Source organism: Rhinolophus hipposideros (genome assembly GCF_964194185.1).
Source record: "Rhinolophus hipposideros genome assembly, chromosome: 17".
NCBI classification, from domain to species: Eukaryota; Metazoa; Chordata; class Mammalia; order Chiroptera; family Rhinolophidae; genus Rhinolophus; species Rhinolophus hipposideros.
In genome coordinates this window covers 19,361,093-19,386,211 of record NC_138063.1, presented here as the reverse complement: position 1 = coordinate 19,386,211, position 25,119 = coordinate 19,361,093, and the positions used below count along the sequence as shown (strand labels likewise).

General features: G+C 42.1%; 1 protein-coding gene across 14 annotated transcripts; it reads right to left on the bottom strand.

The window, feature by feature from the left end:
- Positions 1 to 27: 27 nt before the first annotated feature.
- On the bottom strand, positions 28 to 24,335 carry LOC308509935 (uncharacterized protein). 14 transcript variants are annotated; one of them, XM_081078586.1, is made up of 6 exons: positions 24,182 to 24,311; positions 15,958 to 16,062; positions 14,625 to 15,830; positions 11,280 to 11,403; positions 8,180 to 8,359; positions 4,334 to 7,699 (listed from the first exon to the last, which is right to left on the bottom strand). In XM_081078586.1, the coding sequence occupies exons 3-6, from the start codon at positions 14,741 to 14,743 to the stop codon at positions 7,430 to 7,432; spliced, it is 693 nt and encodes a 230-aa protein (XP_080934712.1). In that variant the 5' UTR covers positions 14,744 to 15,830; positions 15,958 to 16,062; positions 24,182 to 24,311; the 3' UTR covers positions 4,334 to 7,429. The 14 variants fall into 14 exon arrangements, 9 of the variants coding, with proteins under 9 accessions (XP_080934710.1, XP_080934712.1, XP_080934713.1 ...); XM_081078587.1 differs by having other exon boundaries at positions 14,625 to 15,621; XM_081078588.1 differs by having other exon boundaries at positions 14,625 to 14,947.
- Positions 24,336 to 25,119: the final 784 nt, after the last annotated feature.

Below are 25,119 nucleotides of genomic sequence, written 5' to 3'. Positions count from 1 at the left end.
AAGTTGGAGGCAATATGGCCGCGCCTACTGAGCGACTGCTATGCAGACGCCATCATCTTGGAATGTGATTCCGTAAGATGGCCGAGTCCGTACGCTCCCAGGCAGCACATGGCAGCGACCGATTCGTGGCTTCCACGGGGCGCCGCTATCTTGAAGGTCGATTCCGTACGCCTGTACCTTCTACTGCAGAGAAGTTCACAGGGAAAGCGGCCGCTCCTATGACACTACCTGGATCCAGTCGCACTCATTTCTCCATTTAATCACTTTTCCCTTCCGCATGTGTTAATGGGACTCCGGCACAATGTCTTGCGCTGCGAAGGAAAGCAGCCCCACTATTAGGTTTTCCACCTCACTTCCCGCCACTCTTTCCTGCTCTCATTCCTTGCAGTTCCTTAACCAGCCCTTGCACGGTTCAGCCGCTGGACCTTTGCAAGAGCACTCTCACCCCGCAGAATTAGTCCCCAGTAAAATAGAAGGCCATAAACGATGGTGGCCTGACCATCTTTGGTGAGAAGTGGCCGGACGGCAGCAGATTTGGAAATCAGAGACAAACGGCTGCACCAAATCCCCCCCTCACCCCACCACCGTCAGAATGTAGATTTGCCTGGTTCCTGGTGGTGTCCACTTTGGTTCTCGTTTCATACCTCGCCAACAGATCGCTTCCAGAAAGGTAAATTAACTTTTTAAAATTTAAATCGTGTACAATAAAGAAAATCTGTGCAGGTCAGAGAGCTAGACGTCTCCTCAGAGTAATGCTCTAAACTGGGCGACTGTGAAGGTGAAACGAAATACAACAAGGCTGCGTCATTATATATGCCCCACTTATAACCATACTCCTCTCCCTCCAAACATCATCCCCCACACACACTAGGGCGGGAATCGCCGTCATAGTAAACGTCCACTTTTAAAGTCAGGACTTCATTTTGGATTGAGAAGAAGAGTCTGGAGAAAATGGGATTTTTTACCATTTGCTGACAGTTTTTCCGGATTTCTTGGCTCTGGAGGTAGTAGCAATTTATTTGCTACTGAGGATTCTGCTGCTGGTGGCTTAGGAGGTCCGATTTTTTTACCCGCATCTTTCCTAATATTTTTCCTCATCGTCTTCTCCACACTGTCACAGACACATAGACACGGGCCACTATATAGGCTCTGTGACCTTCTCCTCTTAAAAGAGGTTTTTAATATCTTCCAAGGATTAATTCTTTGTTTCATTGTTTTCCTCTTCCCTATTTCATTCATTTCCATTTTTATCTTTACTATGACTTCCTTCTGCGTTGCGTTTAATTTGCTTCCCTTTTATTTACGTTGGAACTCTAGATTATTGATTTGAGTGGAATGGACTCTTAAAAGAGAAACTAGATAAATGAGCAATCAAAACTCAGCTTCCAGTAAAGCTCATAGTAAAATACATAGTAATGTGCCAATTCCAGGAAGCGCACCTCCAATTTGATAAGACTATTCAACCTCTTGTTTGGGGAAGGTAATAAGAGACCCCAACTGGCTCTAAGATCCAAAGCACGTTATTAACCTTCCTAGCTCTTCTTTTATCCTCCCATGCATACCTCTGGGAAATTGTGCTACTGCCTTATTTGCTATCAGTGGCAAATAAGAGCAGGGTGAGGGTGGGAGACTCAAATGTGCTGCTATTACCACCTGACCATGCATAGCTGAATCTGGGCAGTTGTGCATATTGTTGACAATGATCATGTGTATGAAAGTTCCAATTTTATCATTGGCAACAATACCATCAATTGTTTTATTTGAAGTGACGGTCTCACTTGGTTCATATTTTTTTAAATGTCTGCCAAAATAACAAATCTAAATAACTTGTTCTTTCAGATAAAAATGGTGTTCTGTGAAAAAAAGTGGTTAGTTCAGCTCACAACTCAAACCATCATAGAAGTACTTTTCTTAACTATCCTGTAATCCTATCCCCAGCTTGCTTTTTCCTGCCTTCATGTAATCTTCCTTATGTTGCCTCTTTAATTCAAATGCATAAAAGAAACTGCAAAACTGTTACTCTCCAAAGCATTAGAGATTTTGCTTCCTGGCAATTATCAGTTTGGCTTAAATAAATTCTTATAAAAATTCTTTACAGGTTTGGATGTTTCTTACATTGACAGTTACTTGGAGCAGTCGGCAGGATTTTGAAGAAGGTGGTCCCCAGGACCACCCTGTTGACTCAGGCCCAGTGAGAGGTGCAAGCAAAGGCCCACCGGCTCCCCTCTTCACCTCCGGTGAACTTGAGTCTCTCTCTTTAGCTCCAAAAAAGAAAGGACATTTTCTTCCCTAACCTGAATAGCCAATGGGTGTGGGGGGCGGGCTGTAGGCTGACAAGGGCCTTGCAGCCTGCAAGGTCATTCCCATGGGAAGCCTCGCCTCAACATCTTCCCAGAAAGTACAAGATAACGCTAATGCAGCCACAGACGCACAAACTTGCCAATACACAAAACAGAATGTTCTACTGATACCTGCTTGTTCTGCTAATATTTGCTTGTATAGACAGTTGTTCTAAGACTGTATATAAACTGTGTGTGAAATAAAGACTGTGCCACTGCTCCGCCATCCATGGACAGTGGACCTCCTGAGCCCAGCTTTCCTGTCTCCGCAGCTCCTCGCCCTTCCCCCGCAGGCCGAGCCCTACTGGCTGCATGGGCCGCGGCAAATGGGGTGATGATAGTTGTTTCAGAGTAGCAGAGCTAGATGCCATGAGCAGTCCAGTGTGGTAATACAGCATATCACAGAGAAACCGCTGGGAGCCACGGGGAGAAGGGCAGGGCACTCTGGAGTGGATTCACCCCCAAGGAAGCGGTGTGTGCCTGGGAAAGTGCCACAGTTCTGGTTCCGTCCAGTAAGCTTTCACTGGCTTTTGCTCTGGTATTCTTGGGTGACTAAGAATCTTTGGGGCGTTGCCTGAGTTTCCTTTAGGGCATGAAGGAGTCCTATAGGGATATTTACCACATTTGGCTTGTCTGGAGATATGCATGTAAAGGCTGGTTCTCCCTAGAATTTTGTTCGGATTTTACAGATCTTAAAGGAAAAACTAACATTGACATGGGAGATTGTGTCTCTGAGGCTGACAAGCCCGAGGAGAGTCAGCCTCCCATTAACACTAAGATGGTTAAGAAAAGGATCCTTTGATACTTTTAAATTAATCTTTGTGCACACAATTAGAAAACGGCAGCTATAAAATTAAGCAGAGTGAATGGAAAGCATACATTTAGACAGTTTCTTGAAACTTTAAAAAGAGAATTTGGATAAATGGATCAATCTATGATGTGATTTATGTGTCGACCCAATTCTTTGAGGTATTAAAAGTGGCTGTCCTTATGTTAAAAGGGGAAAGGTCATTTAGAACTTGACTTGTCAAGGACAGATATAAATTATAAAGGCCTCCAAAACAAAATCTGAATCCAACTGTTCTCTTATAAACTAGTCAGTTTTTCTCATGGCTAAAAGGTGTCTGTGTCTATCTATGTGTGTCTACATATGTATTTTGTAAATGTGAGATAATTTTCTACCTCTGGATGGTATTGTTAAAATTAATTGAAAGACAAGTGCTTCTAGGGATTGGATATGCTAAAACTCTCAGATATATAGAAACTAACTCAAAGGCTTTTCAAGATCTAAGATTAATCTTTAGTAGATAAAAGTTAGTTTAAGTGTGTTAGTTCAAGTAGAACAGATATATCTTTCGAGTTATTGATATTAAATGTAATATATTTTACCCGTGTTTACAAAAATAGGTCCACGTTAATAGCTAACTGACTTTTGATGTCTATAAAATGTGTTTAGAGGTTATAAAATGTTTTCATCAATTTGCAAAGTGAAAGAATGCTAACTGCTTACTTCTTAGTTTTCATTAGAAATTGAGGTTTTAAGGGTTAAAATCTCAATATACGTAGGAATAACTTTGCTGTGTTCTAGAAAGGCCCCCGGAACACCTCAAAAGAGTTGTCTTTTATGTTAAATTGCATAGGAACTATTCTACAAGAAGTGATAAAAAAAACTTCCACAGTATATTGTATGGGTAAACAATGGGTGTAAACTAAATGAATAGTTGGGCCTATGGGAAACCCAGCACAACTGCTTGGTTCTTTCAGGCTCCCTGGCTAACCCCATTTTTCAGTTTTTGCATTCCCTCATGCATCATTGTGCATTTAAGTTGGTCTTAAATTAAATGAAGGAACTTACGAGCTGACATTATTAAAAGGAGACATCTCACATGATTGCCAAATATTGATAAAGTCACTTCAATAAAATGCCAAGGTGGTATCTGCCTCCTTTCACAGCGAGCTCCCAAGAGACAAAGACTTTGAATATCATTGACTGGCACCTGGAGATATTGTTTATTGGAAAAGACATCAAATAAAAGACACTTTCCAACTCTGTTGGAAGGGAACTTATCAGGTCCTAACTACAAATGGACATCTACGTCTGTCTCCGACACTCACTCCACCTGTAATAGACATCAAAGATTCCTCTAGGATGAGAAGCTGCTGACATCAGAGGTAGACAGCTACCCCAAGAAATCCACAAGGCTGGTATACCTACAAATTGATGTTGAACTCAGAAACCATTTTGTCTTTACCTGTCTGCTAGTAATATCAGTCGTAATAATAGTTATACCTATTCTTTGGGTTTTTCTATATAGTCCAACTGTTTATGACTACTAAAGATGCATAACAGTTAATACTCTCTTTATGGCTTATGTAAATGTTACACTAACTGCAAAATACAGAAATATGAGACAGACTTCCAAACTCAGATCATGATAGTTTCCACTTACTTCCTCTAAAAACACAAAGGCCTGCTCCTCCGGTTTTGTGGTAGACTTTTCCTCTTACTGCTGGTTGCCACACAAGCCCTGGAAACCAACCTCTGGTCCAGCCCCTAAGTTGGTCCGTTTCTATCCCTCATAAATCTGGTCTGTAAATATCACCTTGAATCCTATGGTTTGCTGATGTTGAGGAAATGATATCTGTTACTACCTCCAGGGGAGCAGTCCCACCACAGGAAAGATAGCAAATAGCATAACAATGCCTGTCACCAGGAGGAGCAGTCTCAGGATGTCAACCCATTCTATAGTGGGTGTTGGAGTTGCCAAGAAAGACATGACTTCCAGAGGCACTGGATGGAACAATGCTGTACTCACACAGAGAAGGGACAAAGCAAGATCAGCTTCTTCAGTGGGCATTGGTCCCCCATGGCTAGTGGTACCCTTACTATCTTATGTGGGAATATATTTCCTTGTTTCAGACTCCTTTGTTCTGCTTAAATACAGCACCTAGCCAACCTCACTATTATTTCCCTCCAAGAATGGAACCCTTCGCCTGCAGCATAAGAGAGGTGCACATAGCTCATCACTCACATAAGGATAGACATGTATCTTACTTCTGTTGAGTCCTAGTATATAATTAAGAGTGGAATTGCTGGGTTATATGGTAGCCCTATGTGTAACTTTGAAGAAATTGCCACAGTTTTCCAAAGTGACTGTGCCATTTTACATCCCCACCAGCAGTGTATGAGGGTTCTAATTTTTCCACATCTTCCTCAACATTTGTTATGTCTTTTGTATTACAGCCACACTAATGGGTGTGAAGTGGTATCTCATTGTGGTTTTGATTTGCATTTCCCTGATGATTTCGAACATCTTTCCATGTGCTTATTGGCAATTTTTATATCTTCTTTGGAGAAATATCCAGATTGTTTGCCTATTTTTTTCATGCGTTATTTGTTATTTACTTACAATAGTTCTAAAAATATTCTGGATAAATGTCCCTTATCAGGTATAGGATTTGCAAACATTTTCTCCCATTCTGTAGATAATCTTTTTACTTTCTTGATGGTTTCTTTGACATACAAAGTTTTAAATTTTAAAGATGTTCAGTCTATGTATTTTTTCTTTTGTCCCTTGTGCTTTTAGTGTTATATCTAAGAAAGCATTGCCAAATCCAAGCTCACGAAGATTCACATCTATGTTTTCTTCTAAAACTTTTACAGCTTAAGCATTTACATTTAGGTCTTTGGTTCGTTCTGAGTTAAAAGGTCAATTCTGAGTTTTCTGTATGGGATGAAGTAGGGGTCCAACTTCATTTTTATGCATATAAGTATCCAGTTGTCCCAGCACTATTTGTTGACTATTCTTTCCCCAGTGAATAGCTGTGGCATTCTTGTCAAAAATCAATTGACAATAAATACGAGAGTTCATTTCTGGAGTCTCAATTCTATTTCAAGTCTCCCTTATGCCAATACTCCATATCTATATGTCTTTTTTTTTTTACACATATATACTTTTATTTTAGTAAAATTTTAAAGTATGAATTTAGTAGTCTTCAAACTGTTACAACCGTACCACAGACCTCAGCAAAGCTGCAATATATCAGTTTTTATCCTCAGTTTGAATTCTTTACTCTTCAAGGAACCAAAATGAAATCCAATTTTCAAAACATACGAATGTGCGCAAAGGTTAAGCCTTTATATTTAGATGAAGAATTTTAAATTAAGAATTGAAGTCATTAATCTTTATCTTAACAAGTTACTTGATATGATTGAAAAGTTAAAGTAGAAATCCCCATCAAGCTGACTCTACGTTTAAAAACTACTGATTCCAACTCCTACACTATCATGACTACCTGCCAAAGTATCCACAACAAAATGAAGATTATGAAAGTCAGAAAGCAGCTTGATTGTCAGTAGTATCCGTGTCCTTCTTTAACCCACGTGAATGTTTAAAGACATGGTAGAAAGAAAGGACTCACACTATGTCTAATGTTCATGATAAAACTCTCCATGAAAACATTTTTTAAAACTCCGTGACTTCACGTTTAAAATTAGTTTTATTAACAGCCAACCACCTAAGAGTTTCTTTTTCCTATTATCTCACTACTCTGTGTATTTCTAGCGATTTTATATGTCTTGATTACTGTAGCTTTGTAGTAAGCTTTGAAGTCAGGAAGTATGAGTCCTCTAACTTTGTTTTTAAATATTGTTTTGGCTACACTGAGTTCCTTAAATTTTATACAAATTTTATCACCAAATTGTCTAATTTTGCGAAGAAGTTAGTTGGGATTTTGATAGGGGTTGTGTTGAATCTGTAGATCAAATTGGGGGAGTATTGCCATGGTAACAATATTTAGTCTTCCAATCCACAAACATGGGATGTCACCCTTTCCTCTTAACATGAGCCCTGACTGCAGGTAGAGTTGGGCTAGGCTGGGCCTAGGAATGGGGGCAGCTCGACAAGTTTCTAGGGTCTAGGGCCCAGGTCATTAACGCCCTTCTTTCCCCTTCCTCCTCCCACTTCCACCTCCCCTCCCTTCCAAACCCGTAATTGCTACCGTTACCACTGTTGCCAAGTAAGGAGCGTGAGGTCTTGCACCTCCTCTTGCCCCACAAAGCCAGAAAGTTGTCTTTGTATTTTGGAGGTTTATGGTACTCGCAGCCACCACTGCATAGGTAGGATCCCACAAATAGCAGTGACAGGTGAGGAATGCTTCAAGGAGCAGCGCTCTGATTGCCATGGGCTACCCAGTCCCTGAGGAAGATGGTTGGAGTGTGTTGCCTTCTGCCAGAAGTGGGCAGCATCACCATGGGGACCAATGACGCCAAAACTAGCTATTTCCTCTTGGCCCTGAAAAGCTGAGGTTGCGCGATTCTCTCCTCCAATCTGACCTCTCCAGCTGGAATTTTCTGGGTTCTGCCTGGAAGGCAAATTAAATCCGGTATGTCTTTCCTCTTGGAAAAGTCAAGGTCTAAATAGAACTCTAGTTTATACACCTAATTGCATCTTATAATAGGTATAAAGGTCAGGTGATATAAAGGTCTGGTTAGATTTCACCTGGTTCCAAGGGTGCAGTTAGGGCTTTCTTAGCACACCCCAAAGATTTTTATTGTTTTGCTATTTATTGTACTATCTTAAGTGGGAGGTGGGCAGGCTAGGATGCCCCTCTCAGAGCAGGCAGGAGAGGACGGGAGTCTGGGTGGCGGTTACGGTGCATTCCCCCTCCACTCCAATCCCCCACCTGGCCAAGCCCCATTCATCTGGACAGGCCTGGCTCCTTTCCACCTGTCTCTATGCAGTTCGGCCCCACCCCACCTAGCCCACCCATCCTCAATGAGCTCTTTCTGGACACACTGGCCCTCTAACCTAACCCTGCCCAGCTCTGCCCATGCTCACCCGGGCCCGAAGCTGGCACTGACGCAGCCGGCACTTCTGCCAGATCTTGTTGGGGCCCCCAAACTTCTTCATGTCCCGGCAGAAGTCGCAGTGGCCACAGTCTTCAGTACGTCGGCAGGCCTCGCACTCGCCACACATGCGGGCTGACCGTTTGATCTGCTGCTGCTGCTGCTGGTGATGCTGAGGGAAGAAGCCCAGAACACAAGTCAGGAACCTAATCCCAGGAAGAATCTTTAGGCCAGACCCTTCTTTTTAGGGTGTTTAGAACCCCTTATTGGAACATCTTAATAATTATACTATTTATCAGGGTGAGCAACACAAGAAATGCTGTTAAAACTTGCATGGATTGTGTAAAACAACACAAATAAGAATTGCAGACATGAAGAGCTTTACCCAATTGCTGAGCAAAACCACCACTGGCGTGCATATTACTAAAAGCGAGACCTTGCCACTGACCACATTCTAAGATCCAACAGGCACTTTACTAATTGGCTTTAGATATGTCCCTCAGTCTGGCAATGGGGACAACGTAAGTGGTTCTTGCTGGAATTTGATCTTTTCTACTTGTCTTGGGTAGGAATAAAGGGCCCCTATAATCTCCTCCTGTACTTCATAAATTGGATTTTAAGAACTCGTCATTTGTCTTTCTTATGAGAATATCCCTTAGGCTCACTCTCCCTTAGTTATTTCTGAAAATGTCAGCTTCCACATCTAGGCAGTGACAGCCCCCGCTCGCTAGTTGCCACACCCGTGCCTACAAAACCATGTCTTGGTCCCACAGGTGCCCCAGATTCTCCTTTACTGACCACTTTCCGAGATCACAGACAAACCCTTCCTAACTTGACCACAACTCACATTTCATTGTACGAGCTCTTCCCCAGCCCTTCCTATACATCAGTACATAAGCTGAACTCACATTGAAAATAACACTGAAAATCCATTGCCTCTGAACTGCCATCCTCATTTACAAAGATTCCCCACAGTCGGAACTAAATGTATTTTTTTAGTTTATTTCTTATAATTTATATATGATAAAATTCACCCCTCTTACTGTATAGTTCCATAAATTTTAACAAATGCTTGCAGTCCTAGAACTATCACAATCAACATACAGAACGGTCTCATCACCCCCCAAAATTCCCGTGTTACTCCATTGCACCTGGAAACCACTGATTTGTTTTCCCCCCATCCTTAGCACCTGGAAACCACTGCTTTGTTTTCTGGTCCTAAAATTTTGTCTTTTCCAAAATGTCATATAAAAGTAACCCTTTACATAGGTCTTTTTTACTTGGATTAATGCTTTTGAAATTCCGCCTTCTTTTTCATTGTGGTAGTGTTCTTTGTATGAATGTCCCTTATTTTATATATCTGTTGAAAGGCATTTAGGTTGTTTTCAGTTTGGGTTATGAATAAAAGTGCTATAAATAATTGCTTAAAAATTTTTTCTGTGAATATAAATTTTCATTTTTCTTGAGTAAATATCTAAGTGGGGTTGCAGGGTGATGTGGTAAGAGTAGGTTTAACTTTTTAAACTCCCAAACTTCTCCAAAGTGTCTGTACCAATTTCACCAGCAATGTATTTTATTTCCCTCATTGTTTTTTAAAACAACTTTATAGAAATATAATTCACATGTCATAAAATTCATGCATTTGCAGTTCACAATTCAATGATTTTTTAGTATACTCACAGTTGTGCAAAGATTACCATAATCAACTTTAGAACATTTTCGTCACCTCAAGAGAGAAATTCTACCAATTAGCAATCACTCCTCAATTCCCCTCAACCTCCCCAGCCCAGGGTAATCACAAATCTACTTTTTGTTTCTATAGATTTGCTTTGACTGGACATTTAATATTAATGGAATCACCATATGCAGTCTTTTGTGACTGGCTTGTTAGCATAGTTTCAAGGTTCATTTATGTGGTAGTATGTATTATTACTTCATTCCTTTATATGACCAAACCATTGTTTGGATATACCACTTTTTTTTAATCCATTCATTCACTGGTGGACATTTGGGACATTTCCACTTTCTTGACAATTATGAATAATGTTGATATGAAGATTCGAATACAAGTTTTTGCATAGACATATGTTTTCAACACTCTTGGTTATATACTTAAGAATGGAATTGCTGGATCACATGGTAACTCTATGTTTAATTACTTGAAGTGGAAGGCTGTTTTCCAAAGTGGCTGCATCATTTTACATTGCCACCAGTATGGGATAATTGTGACCACATGAGTGTTTCATCATGTGTACACATTGCCAGGGCTAAATTACTATCTCTGTAATTACATAAGTACAGATGGTGAGGTTTCTGGAGTGCTGTATTGGCTAGACAGAAACAAAGGAATTAGGGTGCTTATACCAACAGTATTCAGCACTATGCAGAATCTATCAACATTCTATGGCAAACAGCATCCCCTCGGTCTCCTTCCTAACAACAGTCATCCATCCTTTCTCCAATTTCCAGGTCTCCGGAGTCAGTTGGGCCCAACAGCTCTCAGGGTTAAACTGATCACATAAAGCAGCCCTAGAAGACTTACAGGGCTGAGACAGGCATGACACCCACAACTTCATCACATTCCACAGACTCCCTTCCAAGAGCTACAGTACCAGTTCTCCATCTCAGAGCCCAGAACTGCCTCCCAACCCTGTGTCTCTTCTGGGACACACATGCCCTATCACAAGGAGACAGCCCTCCCAGGTGTGTGGGAGACTGAAGGGCCTTCAAAACCCCAAAAGCTGATTTTTCCAGAGACATAAGTTATACATTAAAACTGACTGGTGGAGGATATTTCTTGGAGGTAGGGTAAGTGGTGAACTCATCTGTCAAATCTCCTTACTATACACCAGAGCACATTTCACTCTTAACTGGAGTTCTGACTTCGGTCCAGTTTTGCTGGGTTGGGCGTGGGGATAGCTGGAGAAATCTCAGGGTCTCGCAATTCCTGCGTTTTGCGTGAGTGATCACCAGGTTGGGAGCGGGGCCCTTCACCTCCCGCGGCATGATCGCAAACGGCTGGCTTTATATTTTTGTGCCCGGCGCTCACAAGGGATACCCGAGAGGTAGGAGAACGGAAGCGGGCTCGTCACCATGGTAACCGAAGACGCCACGACTTCCGACTTCCGATTGGGGTGGAATTCCTGAGTGTGCGCAGTCCTCGCCGCACCGTTGGTCACGCCCCCACTTCCGTTGCTCGCTCGCGCTCCTGTTCGGCTGGAAAGGTGGAGACACAGGAAATAGATTTTTGTGAATACTACGACTCACGATGTAGTTGGAGAGATGGCATAAAATCAAACAATCTCAGTAATTTAAAAAATACCATTAAACAATAGAGGAATGCAAATTTTAGAAACGTCTGGAAGGAAATTGCCTGCAAAGGGAATTATTAAGCTAAATTTTGAACGATGATTCGGAATTATTCAGAGAGGATAAAAAAGGGTTTGTGGGCTGAAGGACATTCTAGACGGGAGAACAGCATGAACAAAGGCAGAGAGAGGTGTCACAGCACGCGTGTTTTTGCAGGGTGGGGTTGGCACGCACACAGAAGTGGCAGCCACCACAAACAGCTATGTTGCTGTGGGATTAACTGCCAGGCAAGAGGGGTTGGTTGTTGAAGCAGAAGCCAGAACAATGGTGGACTAGACAAGTACGCCATGCTAAGGAACCTGGGCTTTTCTTTGAAAATGCTAGGGAGCTTGTCGCCCCAATAAACTTTAAAGAAGAAGAAAAAAGAAGATGCTAGGGAGCCATAAAGGAACTTTTTGTCAGGGATGCCTGCAGTTCTTCCACAATCACCCCGTTCACCGGACCATCATGTGTCAAGCCATTCGTGATCTGCTTCTCCTCCTGTCCACTGGACTTTAATTCTGACCCTATTTCTCTAAGCAAGAACAAATCTGAGTGTGATGGTTCATAAGAGGATATTGTCAATTCCAAACCTGTCATGAACACCTGTGGGGCATGCCAGGTGGAAGTGCAGGACCTGGAGCTGGGCAAGACCAGAACAGCACCATCTGAACAATCCAGACATTTCATGCTGGAGGATAGTTTGTCAGTGGAAGGTACAGGTATAGCGAATGCGTGCACCACCCTGATCCCACCGAGGGACATATTCTCCCAGCTGCAGGGAGTGTTGCTAGAAAACTCACCTAGAGGCTTTATTGAGAAATCAAAGCAGACACCATTCAAAACGTTCAATGAAAACAATGCTAAAAGCAAATAGATTAAAGTCAGGAATATTTAATTGTATTGAATGATTTATTGATTGGCCGATCAGAGCAGGAAGCAAGTTTCATTTTTAAAATCCTGGAGAAATTAATTGCATAGTAAACAGAGGGCAGAAATTAATGGGCAAAATCCTGGACAAAGTGTGGAAGACTGGTCTTTGAGGATGACTGCCTCTTCCCTGAGAGTAGATGGAAGGAGGAAAGGGGGTCTAGCATTTCTAGGTTTGCCTCAGGAAGTCTGAAGATGTCTGAGTATATCTACAAATCTACTTCCTGCAGATAATATATCTATATTATCTATATTAGTCTAAGACAATGGGCTTGAAGGTGTTAGATTTAAGCTGGAGGTGAGACTGGAAGGCTAATGCTATCTATATGCAGCCTGTCCTTTATCTTTTTATATATTTGGGCCCATTTGGTTGGGTGTGTCTCAAACTGTTATAGTTGAATTGTGGTTTGTTTTAAATCTGAGAATCTATCAGATGGAAGATTATATCCCTTTATTTGCATTGTTATAGTTTGCAAATCCACGTCAGAAATTGGTGTGAGATTCAGGGCTCAAGGAGCACTCAGATTTGGGTTGAATGAGGGAGGGCAATGCCGGGGTGGGGGAGAGGCAGGAGGTGTGCACCAGGGGACCAGTCCCATGGAGTTAGAACTGGGAAGTGACTAAGCCACTTGAGAATTATATGCATTTTAGAGGCTACAGGCCTCTACGAGAGGAAGGGATTGGATGTCCATCTTGTGTTTTCAATGTGACTGACAGCTTCTTTTACTGTATTAATATGTAAAGTTATAGTTTCTAGGATTCAAGTGTACAATTTTGTGGCTTAAAGAACAAGTACTTACAACCTGGGTTTGATTCTAGATTCTACCAACACTAGATGTTTGAGGCTGGGAAAGTTCCTCTCTTTTGAGTCTCAGCTTTCCAATTTGTGGTTTTCCAATGGGCAAAATCAATGTCTTCCTAAAAAGACTGTTTGGAGGATTAAATAAACTGTGTCCATAGGAAGAAGTTCCTTTCCTTCTTTATTCACGTTACATTTTCAATTGCTGTCTCCCAGTCACTTAGAGACACTGCCAGATCGCACCCAAAAGCCATTTACTATTTAAGAAGATGGCTTGTTTAGGTTATTTGTGGTGGCTCTAGTTCTATCCCCAGCCCCAAGCCCAGCTCCTCCACCCCTAATATCCAAACTTCTTATCACACTCAGGCTTCTGAGATTTGCACCAGTTGGAGAAGACACCAGCTTCCTCCTCTCTCTTCCTTTCTGCTTACTTCATCTATAAGCTCCAAGTACTGAACAGGCCTGGCTCTCTGGCTTGGTGGTAGGTTTTTCCAGTTCCTACGACTCCTACACAAGCCCTGGCCATCGCTCTCTGGTCCAGCCTCTGAGAACATCAGTGTTCTTTCATAAAGCCGGTCTCTATGTATCACCTTGAATCCTACAGTCTGCAGAAGCCTCCAGTCTCCTAGTTTCTATTCCAGGTTTTTTAAGGTCCTTGGACCTAGGGAAAAGGGAGCAGTTCTGTATGTTGAATGAGGTTTGCTACATGCAAAATGGAACATCACAAAACCATTTCGTACTATTTTGGGTCAACCATCCATTTCCCCTTAATTATTTCTTCTCTCTCCTCTTTCTTCTAAAACTTCCAGTACAAACAACATAGCACATCATTACCTTCTGTTGTATGTAATGATTTCTCATACATGGGGAAGTTGTTTCCCTACCTAGATTTTAAGCTACCTGAAGGTAGGAATCCTATGTTTCTTGAAGGGTAAACCTTCCAGAACTTGTATTCACTGCTGTGTCTCCTAATGAGCTGTGCACACAGATGTATAATGACCAGCTCAGGATTCAGAACTCCTGCCACCCAGCTCTGTGCCCTTTGGTGACACCTGCTCCCGCTATTAAGGTGCCTTTCCAGGGTGGCTTTAGATGTAAAGACCGTTAAGATATCCAGGTTATGCTTCTTTAAATATAGATCTAAATATAGATCCTCATAAATATAAGGTGATGGATGGAGATTTTGTGATGTGGTGGGGGAGAGGCAACAATTATACTTCTTATATTTTCTCATCTTTAAATTTGAGCCCAACACTCCAGAGCATGCTCTTTTCTTAGGTATATTCTAAGTGCTGGTCCAGGTGGACTAGACATGGCTGAGCGTGGGGGCCACTTAAGGTCCTGGAAACACATTGCCCACCTGCACTTACTATGATCACCACGTAAGGAGCGATCACTTTGCCTCTCGCTGTCTGCTGGCCACGTCTGCTGTGAAAGGGGAATCCCATGGTGGAAGCACCTGCAGAGCAAGTGATCCATTTCTAGCACAGGGGGGTGTGGTTGCCCTGGTGTGTGTGTGTCCTGTCAGAGGTAGAGGTAAGTCTCACAGTCATCATGGGAACCCAGGACGCAGGAACGGGTGACTTCTTCCTGGCGAGGAGGAGCTGAGTCTGCACAGTCTTCACCTTGTTTTCACTACTCCCCCCACTTCACCACTAGAGGCAGGCTGAGAGCCTCTTTAACCTTTAAAAAGAAAAGTCAAGCGTCTAATTACAATCCCTTCAAAACTGGCAGTTTATACACTATAGTAACTGTTAGGTCCTAGGTAGGTCACATCTAGTTTAAAAACAATGCAGGTTAGGGCTTTCATATCACCCAAGGATGCTTCTGTTATTTTGGTATTTATTGTACCAGCTAAGTCGGGGACAGGCGGGCAGGAGTGCCCCTGTGGGAGCCGGCAGGAGAGCACCAGGGTCGGGGAGGCGGCCCCGGTTCCCTGCCGCCAGGTCCCGCAGTAGCGGCGTCGTGACCCCCACCGGGTCCCCTCCTCTGCTCGGGTGTACCTCCACCGCGGCACAGGCAGGAGGGGCCCCAACCAGACGCCGTGGCCACGACAAGAGCTCGTCATCCCTCAAAAGAGCGCTCCAAAAGTCGGCTCCCGCTTGGGGTCCATCACCTGACCGAGATGTATCCACCCTCTGAGTCCACTTCCGGGAGGATGCGTTTCCGTAACCGAAATCCTCCGTATCCTGGGCGGAAGCGGATGTGGGAGGGGCCTTGGCTCCGCACCAGGAGACTCGGCTGTCCCCGAGCCAGGCGCTGTCCCCGAGCCAGGCGCTGTCCCCGAGCCAGGCGCTGTCCCCGGAAGATCTCTGCAGTCGCTGCCCGTGGGCTGCCAGGTGGCTCTCAGTGAAGACCTGGGGTCGCGGTGGGGAATGCATGCCGTCTTCGGCCGGGATCAGCAGCTGGCTACCGGCTGCCCTTCACCTTCGCCGGGAAACCCGGGCGCAGCGGGAAGAGCCCGCAGCCAAGCTGCTGCCGCCCCGCGGGACCGATGGAAGGACTGGACTTCTGCCTCCATGTGGGGAGGGGCGGATGGCAGAGCCAGGGTCTAGCCGGCTCGTGCCTGGGGACAAGTGAAAGGAGGAGCGATCCCAGGTGGGAACAGGGTTGACCTTACAGAAACCAGGAAGGGCATCACGGGCCTCAGGGGACCATGACACAAGGACGAACACGAGGCTGAGAAAACTCACCTCACGGGGAGCAGAGTAGAGCAAGGGATGTGCATCACCAGGTCCCTTTCTCTGGTAGGTGACCTGAGGCCAAAGACCTCACAAAAACACTGCACACCAATAACCCTTAAAAATATAGATACAAAATATACTCAACAAAACAGTAGGAAACTGAATCAAACTGCATATTTAAAATGTTATACACCATGATCAAGTGAGATTTATTCCAGGAATGCAACGGTAGTTCAACAAAAGAATTTCGACCAATGTAATATACCCCTTTAATAGAATGAAGGAAAAAAATGATCATCTCAATTGATGAAGAAAAATCTTTGACAAAATCTAACACGTTTTCATGGTAAAAATACCCAGAAAACTAGGAGGGAACTTCCTCAGCATGATAATGGCATTAATGAAAAATTCATAGCTAACATCATATAAATAATGAAAGACTAAAGCTTTCTCCTTATGATCGGGAATAAGACAAGAATGGCCAGTCTCACCACTACTATTCAACAGTGTACCTGAGGTTCTAGCCAGAGCAATTAGGCAAGAAAAAGGAATAAAAGGCATCCAAATTAGAAAGGAAGAAGGAAAACTATCTCTACTCTTAGATGACATGATCATATATATGTGTGTGTGTGTGTGTGTGTGTGTGTGTGTGTGTGTATATACATATACATATATATGGTTTCTAGTTCTATACATATATATGTGTGTGTATATATATATATATATATATATATACACATATACATAAAATTCCAAAGAATAAAAAACAAACCCTACTAGAGCTAATAAACAAATTCAGTAAAGTTTCAAGGTACAAGGTACAAGATCAACTTTTTAACCTGATAAAACCATCTGTAAAAAAAAACACGATAGGTCGGCCGATTAGTTCAGTTGGTTAGAGCATGGTGCTCTTAAGAACAAGGTTGCCAGTTCAGTCCCCACATGGGCCACTGTGAGCTGTGCCCTCCACAACTAGATTGAGACAACTCCTTGACTTGGAGCTGATGAGTCCTGGAAAAACACACTTAAATAAATAAAAGTTAAAAAAAATGATAGCTAACATCTCACTTAAAGAGTGAAAGACTGAATGCTTTCTCCTTATGATTGTGAATAAAACAAGGATGTCGCTGTTGCGAAAAAGCAGTCATGTGTAGCTTCTCACCTCTTGGGCCTGGAAAATTTCCTTGCAAAGAGATAAAGAGCCCTTACAGCCCACGCTGGGCATATCTCTTTGGGGATATATTTTCCTATTCCAGGCTTAATGTGTACTTCTTTGTTCTGAGTGTGTCATATTAACAGCCAACCCCAATGCTACATCTGTTCCTGGAGGGGAGGGGATGGGATCCTTGGCCTGCAGCACGCGCCAGGGTGCATGCAGACCATTTCCTTGTGTCCGCTGCAGAGCAAGCCCTGCAGGGCAAAAAGCTAATCTTGCTCTGTCTCTTCTCTATGTGACTAAAGCATTGTTCCATCCAGTGGAACAATGTGAGTCATGTCTTTCTTGGCTACCCCAACATCGGCAAACCATGAGGTCAGGTGACATGACATCCTTGGATTGCTGCTCCTAGGCAACAGATGTCACATGATCAACATCTTCTGTCACCATTCCTGTTCAACATGCTATTTATGTCTTATTCAGTAAAATGAGACCCCTCCCCCCAAAAGTAAAAGGCATACCTGTTGGAAAAAAAAGAAATAAAACTCCCCCAATTCTCAAACAACGTAATTTTCTACATAGAAAATCCCAAGGAATCTTAAAAACAAAGAAACAAACAAACAAAAAAACAGCTCCTAGAACTTATAAGCAGTTTAGTAATGTCAGGATAAAGGGCCAACACAAAATTAATCATGTCTATACAGATATCATATCGACTTGAAACCAAAAAATTTTAAATAATACCATTTACAATAACTCCAAAATGATGAAATATATAGATATAAGTCTAACAAAATATGTGCTGTATCTGTATGCTTAAATCTACAAAATACTAATGAGAAAAATCAAAGAAGATCTAATTAAAAGAAGAGAAATGTCAGATACACGGATTGGATGAGTCAATATATTTAAGGTGTCAATCATCTCAAAGTTGAGCTACAGATATAACACACTTCTAGTCAAAATATTATTTTTGGTGTACATACACACAAGTTGCTTTTTAAATTTGTATGGAAACAATGGAATTAGAATAGCCAAAGCGGATTTTAAAAGAAGAAATTTGGCAGATTCACATGCCTTTAAGACATAAAACTACAGTAATCAAGACAGTATTGTATTAGTGAAGAGATAAACATACTTCAATCCAACAGAATAGAAAGTCCAGAAATAGACTCGCTCAAATATGGCCAATTGGTTTTTTGCACAGATACAAAGGCAATTCAATGGAGATAGTATTTTTCAACAAATGATGTTGGAACAGTTGGACATCCACATGCAAAAAATAAAAATGAACCTCAACCCCAACTTCACACCTGTACTTAGTCATTTTATCCTCAGGATCAGGACGTGGACCTGTTTATTTCTGACAGATGGAATAATGGGAGTTTCCATTTTATTCTTTATACTTTTCAGTGTTGTTCAAATTTTCAATTACAAATATGTTCTCCTTTAATAATAAAAAAGCGAGTGTTAAAAAAGAAGATAGTGAAGTTTAGCTTCATCAACTTTTAGAACAGGTTGACTTCCTATCTGGGGCCACATATCCGAGTTTGCATTTTGTTTTGCTGGGACTCTCAAGAAGAATGGTGCTGCCCTGCCATCTAGTGGCTACATGGCAAGAGATCCTTCTAATCAGCACTTCAATAAAGAAAAAATCTGTTTTATCAAGTCTGAAGAAGATAACACATGTACAGTGTTCTCGGTAAAACTTTGATTTGCTCGGAGTCTCCAACTGTAATATTGCATTTGTCTGTTTTTCTTTCATTTTTATCAGTTTTTGCCTCACATATTTTGATGCTCTGTTGTTAAGTGCATACATACTTAGGATTGTATGTCTTCTTGAAGAATGACCCTTCTATAATTACTGTGTTTCCCCCAAAATAAGACCTAGATGGACAATCAACTCTAATGTGTCTTTTGAAGCAAAAACTAATATAAGACTGGGTATTATATTATACTGTATTATACCCAGTCTTATAGTAAAATAAGACCGGGTCTTATATTAATTTTTGTTCCAAAAGACGCATTAGAGCTGATTGTCTGACTAGGTCTTATTTTCGGGGAAATAGGGTATGTAGTGTTTATGTTTATCCCTGATAATTTTCCTTGTGTTCTAAAGTCTACTATGTCCAAAATAAATACAGCTACTTCAGCTTTCTTTTGACTAGTATCATTACTGTGTATCTGTCTCCATCCCTTTACTTTTAATCTATCAGTTTCTTTATATTTAAAGTGGTTTTCTTATCGAGAACATATCGTTGGGTCTTGGTCTTATATTCTTTTTAAATCCACTCTGACAATCTCTTGTCTTTTAATTGTTGTAATTAGACCATTCACATTTAAAGTGATTGTTGATACAGTAGTCCCCTCTTATCCGCAGGGGATATATTCCAACACTCACTGGATGCCTGAAACTGCAGATGGTACCAAACCCTATGTATGCTGTTTTTTCCCATACGTACATAGGTATGGTAACATTTTATAAAATTTAATTTATAAATTAGGCACAGTAAGAGATTAAAAACAATGAAATAAAATAGAATAATTACAATATATAGTAATAAAAGTTATGTTAGTCAGAACACATTTTCTGTTTATGTCTTCCACCCACAAATTTAATGCTTTTTCCATCTTAATTAAGCACTTATCACGCACGGTGGCTGTAACTTTTGCAGTTTGAGGTGTGGCAGCAAAACTAGCACAAATTTCTTTTTCCTTCATCACAGTTTCACAGATAAATTGTTCTTACCGTAGATCTTAGCAACATCAGCATAGTTTTTTTTCTTTCTTTTAGTCAAGAACTGTCACCTTTGCACTTTAAGGAAGCATTTTACAGCTTCTCTTTGGCATATCCGAATTGCCAGCGTCACTACTCTTGGGTCATTAATAAGTAAAATAAGGGTTACCTGAACACAGGCATTGTGACACAGCAACAGTTGATTTGATAACAGGTGTCTAAGGTACTAAGTGACTAACTGGCAGGGAGCATCTACAGCGTGGAGACGCTGGACCAAGGGATGATTCACGTAGAGCGGGATAGGGCAGGGCGGGAAGGCCGTGAGCGTTCAACAGGGCTACTCAAAACGGCAGCTCTGCGAAATGATTTCAGGTATGGCGATGTGGTTAGGAACCAGGTCATGCTCTGCCTCTCCTCTCTGCTCCACAATCTTCTGTTCCCGTCTTTGACATCAGTTTTTAAAGTTTATTACCTTACATTATCTCTGTTTCTTTGTTGGCATTACTGGTTGCGGGGGAGGGACAGAGTGTGCTTTTTTTAAACAAACAAACCAACTTATTTTGGGTGTATTTTGTTAAGAAGTAGGGGAAGGAAAATCTGTGGGACAGTCTCAATTCTCCTTTCTAACTTAAAAGTCTATTAATCTCTACCTGGTCATATTTTTATTTTAAAAGCAGACTACAGGAAAGGGGAAAAATGTTTCACAACAAAAAGAACCTAATGCTTTGAGTTGGAAGTGATCTCAGAAGTCCTACTTCTCAAAATCAGAGACTTGAGTGGTATTCTTACAAAAGGGTCTCCTGATGTTTTTTGGTGTAGGTTTACATGAGGGAGAGGGAGAGGGAAAGAGAGAGAGAGAGAAAGGAATAATGAACACTTACTAGTGCTTACACAATAGTTGCCAATTTGGTACCTTCCCTTCCTTCCTCTAATCATACAACACACCTCTGGGCCTTTGTTAAGGGAGCCTGGTGGCACAGATATTGGAACTCTGACTATAACACTAGAAAATTGTACACCAGATAAAAACTCAATAAAATGAGAGAGTACTAGGGGGAAAGTGTAAGCTTTTTTCTTTTATCCTTTCCTTTCTGGATATATATATATATATATATATATATATATATATATATATCCACCAGAGCTATAAATCATTTTAGGGTATGAGACATTGTAAATGCAAGGAGTTTGATTTTCTGGGATGATTCACCTCCACTACTATAACAGCTAATGAGAATTGAGAAATAATCCCTGTGCGAACCGTATTACAAGTAATTGCCTTGGATTTTAATTTTAAAATAGCTTTGAAAAGTAGCTTTTAAGAACAAGCCAAAGGAGTGTAGTTTAGTCGGAAATGGAAAAACATAATCTGCCTTGGATGTTATGACTCCCCAAAGGGTCAGACCTATCCCATGAGATCAGTGAGGCATCTCGGAATGTGCCCCATCTCTTGGGCTTTCTAAAGACCAATCAGCACCAGAGAGCTATGAACTGTCCTCAGACTTATTGAACCAACTGGTCACTAGTCATTGCTCAAAACCAGAAAAATAAATATTTCCCAAGCTGCCCAGAAACGCAGAGTCCTGCTGCTTAATCATTGATCATTATTTTATAATAGGCACTTAGTTAATTCTGACTTGCGTACATCCAGAAGTTAAACTTGACACCTAGCTTCAAGAAAAAGAGAGATACTAAAAGTACAAATAAAGTCTTTTTGTAAAAGTCAGTTGGGTGTCAAAACTTGGAGTTCATAAGTAATCTAGAGTTATTCATGTGGTAATATACATGACATGGGGACTTAAACAATAATGGAAAACTTCAGGCTCAGAAAGACAAAACATGGGAGCAAATGACCCCTTACTTCTGAGAGGTAGAACATCCTGGTGAGGGGGACAAGCTCTGAGGGGATTTGGCATTTATTGATTTGTGCGAGTTAATTATAAATCTCGGTTTCCTCATCTGTAAAGTGCAGATCATGATTTTAAGTGTTAACTATGCATAGTGCCAGGTGGGTACTAGACTATCAGAGGAATAACTTCTTAAATTATATAAATGTCTAACCACTATGCTGTACACCAGAAATTAATATAAATTAGTGCATGTCAAAATAAATAAATGAAAAAAAGAAAAAAATAATTGTAAGTATTCATAAGTTTATTATTATACAAAGATTAAACAGGATAATACATGTAAAATACCTGGATTAGAGTAAGTATCCAATAAATATTAACTGATGTTATTATTTTTCCCTGAAGACCAGAGTTTATATTATGTTTACTCTTGCTCATATTTCTGCAAGGAACAGTTTAGCAAATTTCTTACATCTTGGTGTTTTCATTTTTTCCCTTTTGTATATATGTGGTTAAAACCCTGAAGAAGATAGGTCTTTGTTTTTGTTTCATTTTTACCTTTCCTCAACACATCTCTCTGTCTCCTTTGTCTCATAAAAGCAGTTAGATTTTCCTTTTAGAAACCACCTCTATTTTGTTCTGAGTCCTCGAGTTTTGGGTAGAGGTGATCTGGCCTCCAGCTCCAGGGTGTCTAGTCAATCAGACCATTCCATCCTTCTGAATAGATAGATTGGTTTAGGAGTGGCTCAAATCAGGCCAATGAGCTGCAATCCTGGGGCTTTTCCTAGATCTCCTAGGAAGGCAAGAACTGACTGCTAACCTATATAAGTCTGGAGGTACCAGAGGTCACCCTGGGGAAATGACAGCCTGAGAATGGAATCAACACAGAGGAATGCAGAACTGAGAGATGGAGATGGCTTCCTAATAGTACATTTGAGTACCTGTGTCCAATTGTAACTAGACACGTACACGCACACACAACACATACTTTACGTTTTATAAGACAATAAAGTCTGTTTTGTTTTGTTTTTGCTTGCTTAAGTCAGTTTGAATGGCGTTTCTGTCATCGCAATGAAAGGAGTCCTGACAAATAAACCAGTCCTAGAAAGCAATATAAAGTGAGCAACGTGATCCAATTGCTCATTTCTGTATTTTTCCCACATTTCCCCCGCCCCTCTTGTATTTAGTGCCTTTATGCTCTCTTCTTCCTATTTTTTTCATGGGAAATAATCTTACAATGTTTGTCCTAAATGCTGAGTGGTGAATTTCTATTACTGTATTATTTTTCCTAAAATATTGACATTTTGAGCCCTACATTTAGTCCTACAATGAAAGACTTTGTTCCTGCTAAAGGAATTTAGCTCTAAATAAGTAGGTGTGTGGAGTTTAAGAGACTTAAAATATGTAGCAACTAAATAACAGAGTTTAAATCTTGTCTGGATTCCAATTCAAAGAAACCAACTGTTTTTAACAGAAACATTTTTTTCAGGGGAATTGAACATTGACTGGATATTTGTTATTCGGAAATAATTGTTAAAATATTTACCCCTAATAATACTAATATGGTATATTTTAAAGAGTTTCTATGTTTAGGGGATAAGTATGGAAATATTTTTAGATGAAAAGATACTGTGCTTAAGATTTGCTTCAAAATATTCCAGCAGGAGGGAAGGTACAGATGAAGCAAGATTTGCAATAAGTTAATAATGGTTGAAACTGGGTGATGGATTGGGCATGGGGTTCACTATACTATTCTTTCTAACTTTATGTGTTTGATTTCCATAATAAATTTTTTTTTAAGTAATAAGTAGACATGGCCTAGGCTGCTATTGCCTACCCAGAATCTATGCTCTCATTTTTCCTTACTAACTGAACCCCTATATTGTTGAGGATGCAATGTTAACCGTCCAGGTTAACTATTTTTTTAATGATTTTTTTTCCAGTCTCCCTCGTAGATGTGAGTGACCAATGGAAAGCAGATAGAAGCCACTGAGTGTGGCTTCCAGGAAAACTCTTTGGAGATGCCAGCTCAGCTGACAGGTGAGCCTATTACCCTTGCCTCTTCCTCTTTCGGCCGCCTGGGACAAACACCTGAGAATTAGCAAGGTCATCTTGCACCACAGGCAACCTGAAGGTCAGAATGCATGATGCTTTGAAAGGTGGCACCAAAAGATGAAAGGTGCCTGGATACTTGATGACGGTGGAGGTACCACACCGGCTCTGGGATACTTTCCCCTTTGGTTCAACAGGGAGAATTAAACTTTTTCTTACTGTAAATTTGTATTTGCCCTTACAAAGTCGGTAAATTCCTCGAAGCCAGGTCTTTTAGGCCACAGAAGTGGCTGCTTTTTTGGAATTATCTGAGGTGTTTTAAAAAATATTAAGGCTCGGGCCCCACTCCCAGATTGCCTGATTGCATTGATTCGGGGTACGGCCTAGGCATTGGAACTTGTAAAAGCTGCCCCTGGTGATTCTGATTTGGAGACCTACCGGTTTAGCTCTCCATGGGATCCCCGCGGCGCTTGACTCCTGAGTGGGCATCGATCGGGACCGGCGACTGCCTGAGAGGACCCGTGACGGTACGGCGGAGGAGGAGCACCGGTTCAGGTGGCCTCTTGCTACAAAGCCGACCAAGCCCCGCCCCAGGCGTGCCGCTGGGCCCCGCCCCGCTGTGCCGCTGGGCCCCGCCCCGCTGTGCCCCTGGGCCCCGCCCCGCTGTGCCCCTGGGCCCCGCCCCGCTGTGCCCCTGGGCCCCGCCCCATTGTGCTCCTGGGCCCCGCCCCGCTGTGCTCCTGGGCCCCGCCCCGCTGTGCTCCCGGATGACGCGAAAACTCGTGCGGCCTCAGCCAGGGTTCCGAGAGCGCCTGTGTGCGCCTGCGCGACCCCGGAGCCCGGCGGGCAGTTTGAATTTCGTTCCGGGAGTGGAGTCTCGCGATCCCGGGCTTCCGGCCGAGACCGGGGTTTGCGTGGCTCGCGACTCGGCCCCGAGTGGGCTCTTTGCTTCCCGGACCCGCGCCAGGTAGGGGTCTGGTGCTGGGGTCCTGCCCTGGGAAGCAAGCGGAAGGCGTTGCTTGCGCGGGGCGGAGAAGCAGGTCTTGAATTCCTCCGCTCGCCAGGATGGCGGGGGTGGGTGCTTCAGGTGCTTTCACCTGTCCTCGCAGCGCACCGTGACGGACTGCTTTCCTTCCCTTCGAGCCCCCGCCCCTTTATCGACCCCACACAGTAAAGCCCCAGTCCGCCACAGTATAGGGGAAATGCTCACCTGGACTCGTGTCTTTGCACTTACTGTATTTTTTCCGTAAAATCTGTGTGTGAGTTGCGTTTTTAAAGATGATACCAACGTTGTCTTTATAGATAAATAGTTTATTTTATCCCCTAAATCCTTAAAGAAGTGGTAACAGGCTTATTCCCTGTACCGTGGTTTGGGA

Excerpts from the sequence above, each read along its gene's own strand:
- LOC308509935 (XM_081078582.1), bottom strand. The coding sequence starts at position 14,743 with ATGGATCACTTGCTCTGCAGGTGCTTCCACCATGGGATTCCCCTTTCA. Across the intron at positions 11,404-14,624 it reads GGTGATCATAGTAAGTGCAG|CCGAACAGGAGCGCGAGCGA; the intron begins GTGGGCAATGTG and ends CCACCTTTCCAG. Across the intron at positions 7,700-8,179 it reads AGTGCCAGCTTCGGGCCCGG|AACCCAGAAAATTCCAGCTG; the intron begins GTGAGCATGGGC and ends CCTTCCAGGCAG.